Source organism: Rhinolophus ferrumequinum, chromosome 15 (assembly GCF_004115265.2).
Source record: "Rhinolophus ferrumequinum isolate MPI-CBG mRhiFer1 chromosome 15, mRhiFer1_v1.p, whole genome shotgun sequence".
NCBI classification, from domain to species: domain Eukaryota; kingdom Metazoa; phylum Chordata; class Mammalia; order Chiroptera; family Rhinolophidae; genus Rhinolophus; species Rhinolophus ferrumequinum.
In genome coordinates, this window is record NC_046298.1 from 17402384 (window position 1) to 17413657 (window position 11274).

The 11274-nt window shown below is 52.5% G+C and overlaps 2 protein-coding genes across 4 annotated transcripts; one reads left to right on the forward strand and one right to left on the reverse strand.

Moving 5' to 3' along the window:
• Nucleotides 1-32: 32 nt before the first annotated feature.
• CENPT (centromere protein T) lies at nucleotides 33-5697 on the reverse strand. Of its 3 annotated transcripts, none has more exons than XM_033127141.1 (13): nucleotides 5537-5697; nucleotides 4334-4424; nucleotides 4109-4196; nucleotides 3903-3999; nucleotides 3648-3784; nucleotides 3485-3521; nucleotides 3089-3237; nucleotides 2248-2436; nucleotides 1627-1944; nucleotides 1269-1359; nucleotides 526-702; nucleotides 335-439; nucleotides 33-256 (listed from the first exon to the last, which is right to left on the reverse strand). In XM_033127141.1, the coding sequence occupies exons 1-13, from the start codon at nucleotides 5647-5649 to the stop codon at nucleotides 133-135; spliced, it is 1716 nt and encodes a 571-aa protein (XP_032983032.1). In that variant the 5' UTR covers nucleotides 5650-5697; the 3' UTR covers nucleotides 33-132. The 3 variants fall into 3 exon arrangements, with proteins under 3 accessions (XP_032983032.1, XP_032983031.1, XP_032983033.1); XM_033127140.1 differs by having other exon boundaries at nucleotides 1618-1944; XM_033127142.1 differs by lacking the exon at nucleotides 5537-5697 and adding an exon at nucleotides 5224-5529 and having other exon boundaries at nucleotides 1618-1944.
• A 2555-nt stretch (nucleotides 5698-8252) lies between these two features.
• THAP11 (THAP domain containing 11) lies at nucleotides 8253-11127 on the forward strand. Its single transcript, XM_033129332.1, has one exon. The coding sequence runs from the start codon at nucleotides 9538-9540 to the stop codon at nucleotides 10474-10476; it is 939 nt and encodes a 312-aa protein (XP_032985223.1). The 5' UTR covers nucleotides 8253-9537; the 3' UTR covers nucleotides 10477-11127.
• Nucleotides 11128-11274: the final 147 nt, after the last annotated feature.

Here is an 11274-nt window from a genome sequence, read left to right on the forward strand (position 1 = left end):
CAGGACATGTACCAAGACACAGCATACTCTGTTTGTGACACTTTATTGATGGGGGATGGGGAGGAGACCTGGAAGAGTATGTGGGACCCAGGGGCCTCAGGTGGGGGCAGGGCAAGTGTCGAGGCCTGCCCACTACTGGGCAGGGAAGACAGAGTTGCCACTGAAAGCACAAGGGATGAGCAACTGCCGGTACTCCAGGGGCAGGTGCCGCTCCACGAGCACATGCAGGGACACTTTTTCGGTGACCAGCCCCTGCCTGCAGCGGAAGACAAAGACAGACAGAATTAGCCCCAGCATTCCCGCACCCAGGACCTCCCTGCTTCCGCCCGCTTACCGTCGCATCAGCAGCTCTAGGTCCTCTAGCGTCACAGTCTTGCGGCCGGCATGAGCAGCAAACACCTCCAGGTCAGCACAAAGATGTTGGAAATACTTGTCCAGGCTGCCAAGTATGTTGGAATAGAACAGACTAAACAGACAGTTCATGAGCTAAGGGGCTCCTATCCCACCCATGGGTCCGGGACTCACCACTTCTCCACCATCTCCAGAGCCTTCTTCTCCATGGGCATCTTAGCATAGAAGCTGAAGAGCTTAGCATAGTGGCTCAGTCCAGTCTTGTAGGGATCTCGACGTTGTCTGGGGCCAGCAGTTCGGGCCTTGGGAGGAAGCCTGGCTGACACAGGCTCCAAAGGCTCGGAAGATAAGCTGGGGGCAGGAATGGACGGTTAGCTAAACCACTGCCTGAAGAGGCCTCTAATCAAAGACAGTCCTGTTGGCTCCTGCCAAGACTGAAGCCCTTGCGCTCCTTGGCCAGCACAGACCAAGAGCTCCAGCCATCTGCTGGGGAAAATGGGGACAAGGCCATGTAGAGGCCCTAATCCTCCACAGTCTGGACCCAATGTCCTAGTCAAGCCTCATCATACAAACTAGTATTTGCTCAGGCCCATAACCCTTAGGCCTCGGCATGGACATTCCCTCCCCTTAGCCCACTGCTGCCTGCCTGATTCTGCCAATCCTTCTCCAGGAAGCCTTCTCTGACTACATGCTGACCTAGTCACTTCCCCCTACTCAGGCTCCTCTAAGCTCCTGGAAGCCGGCACCAGAATGACAGATGTGCTCTCAGTGAGCCCCACCCAGCCCTCCTAAGGGTGCTATGCTGGGTAATGGTCTGCATACCTGTAGGAAGAGGGCACCCCCTGGTGCCCAATGCCAACCTCAGTGCCTGCCCCCTTCCCAAGAGGTTCACGTGGAACAGGGTCATGGGATCTTACACTGCAGTGCTCGCCGGTGGGGCTGGCTCAAGAAACTGAAGTTGCCCGGCCTGATGAAACTCTGGGGTGCTGGAGGCCAACTTGGAACTTGCTGTAGAGAAAGGGCAGGATTATAGGGGGCTCAGGCCTAACCATCTCATAGAACCCTGAAGGCCCATGGCCTCCGTGTCCTGTTCATTGAGGGCCCCATCTAGCTCCGGGCAGCCAAGCAAGGGGCCCCTCAGCGTCTCCGTGGCCCAACACTACCTGTGCTGAGAAACACAACCCAGGCGAGGCCCTCCTCCAATGTCACGGACTAAACAGCTATCATCAGCCCCTCACCCCCTGATCCCTGCAGTGGGCCCTTTACCTGTCCTACCAGAGGTGTCCTTATCCCCCGAAGATCCTTCTGGCTCCTTGTCTTCAACAGCCCTCCAGGATCCCTTTGCTTCTGTCACTTCTGTGTGTGTCTCAGGCTCTTCTGCTCTGGCAGACCCCTGTGTTCCTGCGGCCTCCTTCACTTTGCTCACGCACAGGCTTTCTTCCATCATTTCCTCTACCTCCTCACCAACTTCATCCTGTAAGGGTTCTAGTCCACCTTCTCCAGAGATACTACTGCTGTTGTTTGGGGAACCCACAGCAAGGGCAGCAACTTCCTCTGCCTTTCCTGCCAGATGTTGGGCAGGTTTCCTAGGACCTGAATCAAGGGGAGACAATATAGGCTAGAGGAGCAGTCGGCCAAGGCTGTAGTTCTGAGAATGGGCAAAGATAGAGGAGTAAAACCCAGCCTAGCCCATTGAGGAAAGAAGGCCAGAGGCAGCTGCAGGGCACTGGTCTGGAGTCCCCTGGCTCAACACTGACTCTGCTCTTAGATGGAGGAGGGACCATCAGCCAGGGCACTCTGGTGGGCACACATATGGACCTGGGGAGGGAAAACCACCAGTGCCAACTCTTGCCCAAGTTTGGGTTGGCTCTAGGGTCACCTGCCCCACATACTCACTGTCGTTCTGCAGCCTAGGCCCACTGCTCCGTGTCCTGAAGCTGACAACCCTCTCAGCAGAGACAGAGGAGCAGGGCAGGGAGTGGTGCATACTGGACGAGTGGCCAGTCAAAGGCTGGGAAAAGGGCTGGGTGTCCTCCAAGACAGTGTCCACTGGCAGGGTGGCAGCAGGGGTATTGAGGCTGTCACCTGGAGATTAAGAGCCTGATGGCACTCAGTGTACTCCAGGCCTATGTGCTGCTACCCAGTCATCAGGGCCTGGCCACAAGGCCTCATGAGTGCCCGGAGTGGCCCTCAGAGAGGAAACTACCTAGCACTCTAAGCTTCATCTCCCTTCCACAGCTCTCCTTGCTTACCCTCCTGCCCCTTAGCCTGGCATTCCCAGGCTCCACAGCTTGCCCCACCCAAACTTCTCACTTATGCCTCCTCTCTCTACTTCTTACTCTGTTCCCTCTGCCTGGAACTCTCCTCTTACCCTGGTGAACTTGACTTGTCTTCCAGAATCAGGTTCCAAGGTCAGCTCTGATTGGCCTGCTGATCCTAACACTTGGCTTCTTTGTACCTCCCAATAAGCTCCAGCTACCCGTTTCCTACCCTCAGCCTTGTAGCTCCTCAAGGACATGGGCTCCTGGAAGACCCTGAGGGACTAAGACTGGGTCCCACCAAGATAAGGGAACCTTATGGAAAGAAAGCAGGAACTCTTTATAGACCTACTGGCCAAGCTTGCTCCCTGTCCTTGACCCACTGGAGAGGGGAGAAACCCTGGACTCAGTAGCACCTCCTATCTTTCATGGAGGAACAACTTTCTCCACAGACTACAAGAGAGAAATCTCAACCTTACCTGATGGAGCCAAGGCCACACAAGTATTTTGCAGATCCTGCAAAAATGCACCCACATCTACAGCTCGGCGTGTAGGAGGTCTGCGGGCCAAACCAGGCCTCTGCACTGATTCTGGCTGGAAAGGTGTGGCAAAGGTCAGGTTGGGGGAGCTGGTGGGAGGGAGGAGGCACAAAGGAAAGTCAGCTACTTGAAGCCTAGTCCTCCTCCCCCACATCCCCAATTTCTCTATCTGCCCTCATTTCTTATTTCTTATGCCCTCATGTGCTCTCATTTCTTAAAACATAGCCACCATGCTATGAGGCTAAAACTGGCAGGGAGCAGTATGGCCAGAATCCATTCTGGTCAGCACGTCTTTCCCCAAGCCTCTCCTCCAACCCCCGGAACAGACAACAGCACCTGGTGAGGAAGGAGGCATCAGTATTCCCATGAGGCTCTGCAAGAGGACATAAAAAGAAGAAACCATGATAAGTTACCCAGGCTCATGATAGCCCTCTCTCAGGCCTCAGCCTCTACACAGGACACAAGAGACAGTGACCATAGGCATTGTCCAGGGCCTCACCTTGGGAGAGAGGCAACCCCTGGTCCATTCCTTGCTGGAACACTGACAATCTCAGCCTCTGCTTCCTCCTGCCAGGAGCCAGCAAACCTGGAGCCAGGATTGTAGGGGGTTCGAGCTCAGGAAGTTGCAGCTCAAGGCTACAAGGATGGAGCTTATCTCAGGCCAGGAAGCCCAAATCTGGGTTTTGGGCCCCCCAAAAAGCTGCCTGACCAGAGCTGTCTAACAGCCTAGCCCCAGGGAGGAATTCACTGGTACCTGCCCCGACTGCTTTCTGGGCTGGAGGGCTGCATCACCTGCGGTGCCGGCACTGGCTTCACCACGGACTCTGGCATGACCATGGAAGATTCTGGGGCTGTAGAAATAGCAAGAGGAGGGTGAGGCTGGCAGGGCAGGCTGCTCTGAATGAGGGATACCATGGGACTGGTTGCCTAATTCTGACCAGCAGGCCAGTGCTCACTCACCAGTTAGTAGGATGTTCTCCAGCAGAGTCCTGGGTGTCTGTTCTTTCAGGCGTTCACTGGTTTGAATGTGGGCCAATCTGTCAATAGACTTTGGGTGAAAGCACTAAGCAGTCTGGTCCTTTGCCTTGAGAATCCCTCAAGGTGGGCTCCAAAACAGAGCTAGACCTCAGGGACCCCTGAAGGCAGCCAGAGCCCTGTAGTGTAGTCAGTGGGCTGGGCACTTACCCTGCCTCTATGGGAACGCCGCTTGGCTGCTGTCTTTGTTTGGCTCCTCAGCCTCATAGAGAAAGGAGTTTCAAGCAGGGCTTTCCGGGCACTGTATAAAGACCAGCAGCTCTGAGAATTACGTAGGGAGGGGGAAAATAGCAGGGAGGGGGAAACTAGCGGATGCAGTGACACACCTTCATCAGGATCTTGGCCTGAAATCTTTTTCCCTCAGGGCCAACAACCCAGAAACCACTTGTCCCCACATAGCCCCTACCTATTCTTAGCTCTATGTCACTAGGGTTGTGGATGAAAAGGAGCCCAAGGAGTATAGGAAGAGAGAAACTGAAGACCCAGTCAGAGAGAGGGCTGAGGAAGACTTTACAAAGGTGACTTTGGCAGAAGTAGGGGTTCACCACGAGGACAAGAGGAGCAATTGTAGGACTATCCATCCAGCCATTAAAATAATCCAAGAAAGACATTGAGTATTTTTAAACATTTAAGTACTTGTCAGGGTCTGACAGCAACCTCCACGTGGATCACTCTAGCCCTAGTCTCTCCAGTGGAATCCTTCTCAGGCTCCAGAACCACATAAATGTTCCCAGGGTACAGCTCCCGTTTCAACAGCACAGGTCTAAAACCTGTAATGAATGGCTTCCCATTGCCTATAACGGAAGTGCACTGCCCATCTGGCAGATGCCAATGCCCACACCCTCTGCACCACCACTCACCACAGCCCTCATGCGCTGACACTCCCACCAAGTCAGACCAAATTCCTGATCCCTAGCAAAGCTTCTTTCCAGTCCCTGCCTCCTGACTTCCGCCCAGACTGTACTCTCCAGGTCCTTTCCCATCTTCCAGCTAGGAGCTACAGGGACGGTAGGACAATGAGCACGGAAAGGTGGGACCACCTGGGAGGTAGTTCAGGGCAGAACAGGGCAGAAGACAGTATTCTGAGCGCCTATCCTTCACCAGAGGTAGATCCCCAAAACGCAGGCAATGTTGAACTCTGTGGTCCCGAGACTTGGCTGCCTGGAGTCTCAGGGGTGGGGGCAAACAGCTGACCCGAGCCCAGTTAGGGGAGTGGAGCCAGTTCTCAGAGTCCTGGGCTCCGCAACTCTTTGACACCGTTTTCTTCTCCAAACAAGGTCAGCGCTGGATCGCAGACACCCCACGGCCCAGGCCCTCCGGTTGCTCAAGTGCTGGGGCACCGCCCTCACATACCCAGCTGGAGTACTTCGAGGTCGCCGCGGGGTGCGCGGGTACTCTGTATCCAGCACGCGCCTTAGCAGCGTGCGCGTCGTAGGCTCGTTGTCAGGGCTGTAGCTGTCCGCCATCGCCTTAGCGGTCCGCCTCCCAACTGCTGAGATAACCGCTGCAGCCGCTTTCCCGCCGCCTCATTTAAGCCAAGTCTCGCGAGGCTGGCGCACTGCCCCACGGGAATTGCAGTTCGAGCCCTATTGCCCAGTGGCAGGGAGGGGGGCAGCGTGTAGAATGGTACTGTGTTTCCTCTAAAATAAGACAGGGTCTTTTACTACATTTTCCCAAAATGAAGGCCGGTCTCATTTTAATTTTTGATCCAAAAGATGCATTAGGGCGTATTTTCAGGGGATGTCTTATTTTTTCATGTACAGCAACCTATTTATTCAAATATAGTCATGCCATCTTCTGGAACATCGTCATAACATACAAAATGCGTCTGTCTGGCTGACGATCTTAACTGGGGTTTATTTTGGGGGTAGGTCTTATTTTCAGGGAAACACGGTAGTTGCAAACTCTGAATTTGGAGGCAGTTTTACCTGGCAGTGAGCGTAGGCAAATGTGTGCAACAAGTCAAAACTTGGTTTTCTCACCTATAAGTTGAGGCTGATACCCACCTAATAATGGGCTTGTAATGAGTCAATGAGAAAATGTTTAACTCAGGGTCTGACACATGGTCTAAGTCAGGCCATCAATAAATAGTGGTCACTATTATTAGAATGTCTCTCATTCCTACCTCCCTCTCCCAAGACATTGTGGGCCAGGAAAAAATAATTTTACCCTCAGTGTGTTTCGGTCAGATTTGCATTTGCAAAGACCACTCTGTAGGCAATATCTAATGAGACCAGTTTGCAGGCTCAGAGGTGAGTGGAGTGGGCTGTTTGTGACCCAGCAGAGATGTTATGATCTCCAAGTATGTGCAATTTTGAGGTGAGTTCCGGCTCTCAAAAGTTCTGTTAACGCTGGAGACTCTGTTACCATATTTTTCACCGATTGACAGCCCTCCCTCTTTCTTAAGTTTTCGTGGGAACTGAATTGGAACTTGAGTTCTGAGTCTCCCACGTTGTTCTCTTTTTTTGCTCCTAGATCGGGTGTCAAATATCAGATACTCGAACAGGCATGTGTTTGTGTTAAAAAATAAAGCAAAGAAAAAAATTAGATATTTGCTACTTAAGAGAAATGAGGAGGAAAAGTATATCAATATTCCTCATCATTTAGATCTGACCTCTATGTTATCTGACTGAATTTGCTAGCCCTTTGCAGGCACATTTCCATGATCACCTAAAGGAAATATTTATTTAGCTATTATTTTATTTATTTATTTATTATAAAGCCTTGAACTGGATAATATGAGACATGAGCTTACTTTTGCATCGTATTATTCTATGTATTTACATAATTGATTAAACTGTATATTTACTACTTGTTTAAAAAACACTAGGCTCATGAAGTAAGGGGAAGAATAAGAGAATGTCCAGGGCCAGATCATGTGAGGTCTCGTAGGCTCTGGAAAGGAGTTTGGGTATCATTCTAAATGCAATAGTCCACTGGAGGGATTTAAACAGAGGTATTACATAATCATATTTTCTTTGGCAGCCATGTGAAGAGCAAGAATGTAGGGGAGGCAAGATTGGAAGTAGGGAGACGTGTGATAGGTTCTTGCTTTTTTCCAAAGGTGACAAGATAGAGGGTGGGCAGGGCAATGGGGTGGGGAGAAAGCCATGCATTCCAGATGTTTTGAGTGTAGAAGATTAAGTGTAGATTAGAAGTGATTTTATGTACTAGGAGAATTTTATCGAGCATAATCTTCAATGTTCTGTGCATAAAGGATATATCAGTATGACCTCTCACCAACATTTTTTTGAGTAAGGTAGGTATTGAGACAGGTAGGAGTAAAACTGTATGAGTAATTGTGTGACAATGAAAATATATTAACATATATAATGATCTTTTGCTGAATTTTATTTCTACTGCACATACTTTATAAATATTTAATCATAACAAAGTATGTATTCATATTTTTACCGTGGTGTAAATGATTCACCCAAATGAATGTACATCTTTCACTATGAGTTATACATACCAGAGAATGCATTTCTGAATTTGAAGGGATTCAACTTGTGGACATCAACTGCATGGGCCAGGAGGAGTGGGACTTTCTCCTGTTATAGGTCTGTGAAATCCACACAAATAACTAAGAATCACACTGGTTGTAAACAGAAATGCAATGTAATATTTGGGTGATGGGACACGAAAAATAGTTGTTTTTCCCCCATTGTCCTGTATTTTTCTAAAACATTTTAAGTGTGGAATCCTTTTATAATAAAGAACAACAAACTGAAAAAAAAGAGTTAACTTGGAATGTTCCTTTTTTTCTTTTGCAAGGTTTTAAATAGCCCAATCTATTTTGTTTTTGTATCAAATAATTATAAATAATATGTACTAGGCTTCAATTTCATACCCGTGGCTTGTAATAGGGAAAGAAGAAAAGGAGGAGGAAAAATCAGAAGAATAGCAAAAAGCAGAAGAAAGGAGGAACTCAGCAAAGGAGTGCTAGCTTTCAGGTAATTCCCCTAGACGACTGCCTGGCCTGCGTTCTCCTTTTCCACGGGCTCTCTTGCCCTTCAGAACATTCTCCCCATAGAAGTCGCGGGGGGGGGGGGGGGGGGATTCGGGAGGAGTCATTACAATACAAATCCTATCCATTCTCTTGCTTAACACCCTTCAACAGCTCTCAGTCGCCTGCAAAATATAATCCCAAATCTTTTAATTTGACCCAGTTTGGCATCTTTTGCCGCTTCTGCTACTCTGGACGCCCCCTTCCAAGCTGTTTAAAGCGGAACCTAGCTTTTTCCTGCCTCAGGGCCTTACAGGTTAGTACTCGGGGCAAGAACCAGCTACTCCTCCCCACGCAAGCTTTTCCTCATTTTTGCTTCCTGGGCCTCCACCTCCCATTTCCTCCTCTGTCCAGTTCATTTCTGTTGAACGTTTATTTCTGTGATTAGAGATACCCATTCGCGTGAATTCACATTTATTATCCAAATGTCGGGCCCTCGTCCCTCTGGTAGTCCGGGTCGGTCTGGCTCCTGCAAAGTTCCCAACTCCCTGCAATGTGCCCAGCACATAGTAGGCGCCTACTGGTGACTATGTTTAGGTCAAAAACTGAGTCAACGCAAGCAGCAGCTGAGTCGGGGGAGAGTCCCCTACGCAAGGGAAAGGGGATCCTAAGGTCTTTAAATGATCTGAGGCCCAGGTCCCCCACCCTACCACCGCTTGAATGCCTTCGACTCAGTCGCGGAGGTTGGGGAACCACTAGCCAAGGCAGAACAACCTCGCCCAAATCCTGGTCCCCCGTAATCCGACCTCTCCCTTAGGCGGCGCTCTAAGCCGCAGCCGCCGAGTTCAGCGCAAGGAATTGTGGGACTTGTAGTTTCCATGGGCATATGCCCACGGCGCTTGCGCGCTGGCGAGGCGCGCGCCTCCCAATCCATTAGGATTCCGGGTCTTTGTAAAGGGCGGTCCGGGCGACAGCGTTCCAACCGAATACTTCTCTCTAGTCCACCCGGGATGAGCCGGGTTGGGGAAAGAATCTACTCTGAGTAGGCCGTCGCGGTGCCCTGGAAAGCGGCCGGAATAAGCACGCCCCCGTCCCGGAAGTCAGCTGCCTCTGGCGCGGTGTATTGTGGGGGGCGTAGTCCCACTTCCCAGGCGGTCCTTCGCGGCGTCCCCGGGGCCGACTCCCGAGCGCAGGCAGGCGGCCTGGCGGGCGGCGCGGCGCGGGCCGGCGAGAAGCGTATTCTGGGCACGGGGCGCCGGGCCAGGCCGGCTGCGCCGGGCGGCAGTAGTGAGAGGCCGCCCAGGGCCTTGCGCGGCGCCGCCCGTCGAGGGGCGGGCGGCGGTAGACCGACCGGGCCGTCGAAGGTCTCAGGAGGCCGGTGGGCCGGGGAGGGCCGCGCGTCGTAGCCATGCCTGGCTTTACGTGCTGCGTGCCGGGCTGCTACAACAACTCGCACCGGGACAAGGCACTGCACTTCTACACGTTTCCCAAGGACGCTGAGCTGCGGCGCCTCTGGCTCAAGAACGTGTCCCGTGCCGGCGTCAGTGGATGCTTCTCCACCTTCCAGCCCACTACGGGTCACCGTCTCTGCAGCGTCCACTTCCAGGGCGGCCGCAAGACCTACACCGTACGCGTCCCCACCATCTTCCCGCTGCGCGGCGTGAACGAACGCAAAGTAGCACGCAGACCCGCGGGGGCGGCAGCCGCCCGCCGCAGGCAGCAGCAGCAACAGCAGCAGCAGCAGCAGCAACAGCAGCAGCAGCAACAACAGCAGCAGCAGCAGCCGCCGCCGCCGCCCCCGTCGCCGTCAGCCTCCACTGCCCAGACCACACAGCTGCAGCCGAACCTGGTGTCTGCCTCTGCGGCTGTGCTACTCACTCTTCAGGCCGCTGTAGACGGCAGCCAGGCTCCGGGATCAGTGCCACCGGCCCCCACGACTCCCACCGGAGAAGATGTGAAGCCCATCGATCTGACAGTGCAAGTGGAGTTCGCGGCCGCAGAGGGCGCAGCCGCTGCAGCTGCCGCGTCGGAGCTAGAGGCTGCTACCGCAGGGCTGGAGGCCGCTGAGTGTCCAGTGGGCCCCCAGTTGGTGGTAGTGGGGGAAGAGGGCTTCCCTGATACTGGCTCAGACCACTCGTACTCGTTGTCGTCAGGCACTACGGAGGAGGAGCTCCTGCGCAAGCTGAACGAGCAGCGGGACATCCTGGCGCTGATGGAGGTGAAGATGAAGGAGATGAAGGGCAGCATCCGCCACTTGCGTCTCACCGAGGCCAAGCTGCGCGAAGAACTCCGTGAGAAGGATCGGCTGCTCGCCATGGCTGTTATTCGCAAGAAGCATGGAATGTAACGGGTCCTCCCGTGGCCTGCAGGACTCCCGGATGGACTCCTGCCAGCTTAGGAGCACAGCAGGCTGCTGCTGTCGAACTCCGCTATACTCCTGGGGCACTGGTTGACACCTGGACCCCCTCTTGTTTCCTCCTGAAGTCTGGGACCTAAGACTCTGCACTGGTGACACCACCAATTATGACTTTGTCTACCCCCTCCCCCAGTTTATGTTGCAGGTTCTGGTTAAGCAGAGGCTTAAGAACTACTGAACTTGATACTTATCCTCTAGGGATTCAGGCGGGATGCCCAAGGATTGTGGGTTTGGGAAGACACCACCTTAAGGTTGGCCAGCAGTCAGAGACAACTCTTCCGTGTGTAGAGAGCCAAGTAACATCATTTCTCTTTTTCATGCTTTTCCTAACCAGGTGCAGCCTGTGATTCTGATGGGGACTGGCAGATCTGTGCCTCTGCCTCCTAGGACCTCCTTCACCAGGAGGCCATCTACAAGGGGATCTAGGTGACCTGCTGATGGAGAGCCAGCTTGCCAGGGACTTAGGTTTACCTTGTTATGTTTGCTACTGGTTACAAATTCTATTTTCTGTACAATTAGTCAGACTAAAGTTTTCACTGTGTTTGTTTGGCAAAACGAATTAAACAGAAAGTAAGGTTTTTATTTGGGTTTCGCCATTTTATTTTTATTAGGACTCAACTAAGTCCCCCTCGAACATGGGGAAACAGGCCTCCTGGTAGGCCTTGACCTTAGGTCTCAACCAGGCTGACCCTGGGAGCAGAGATGGTTTCTCCATGAAAGGGTCCTAAG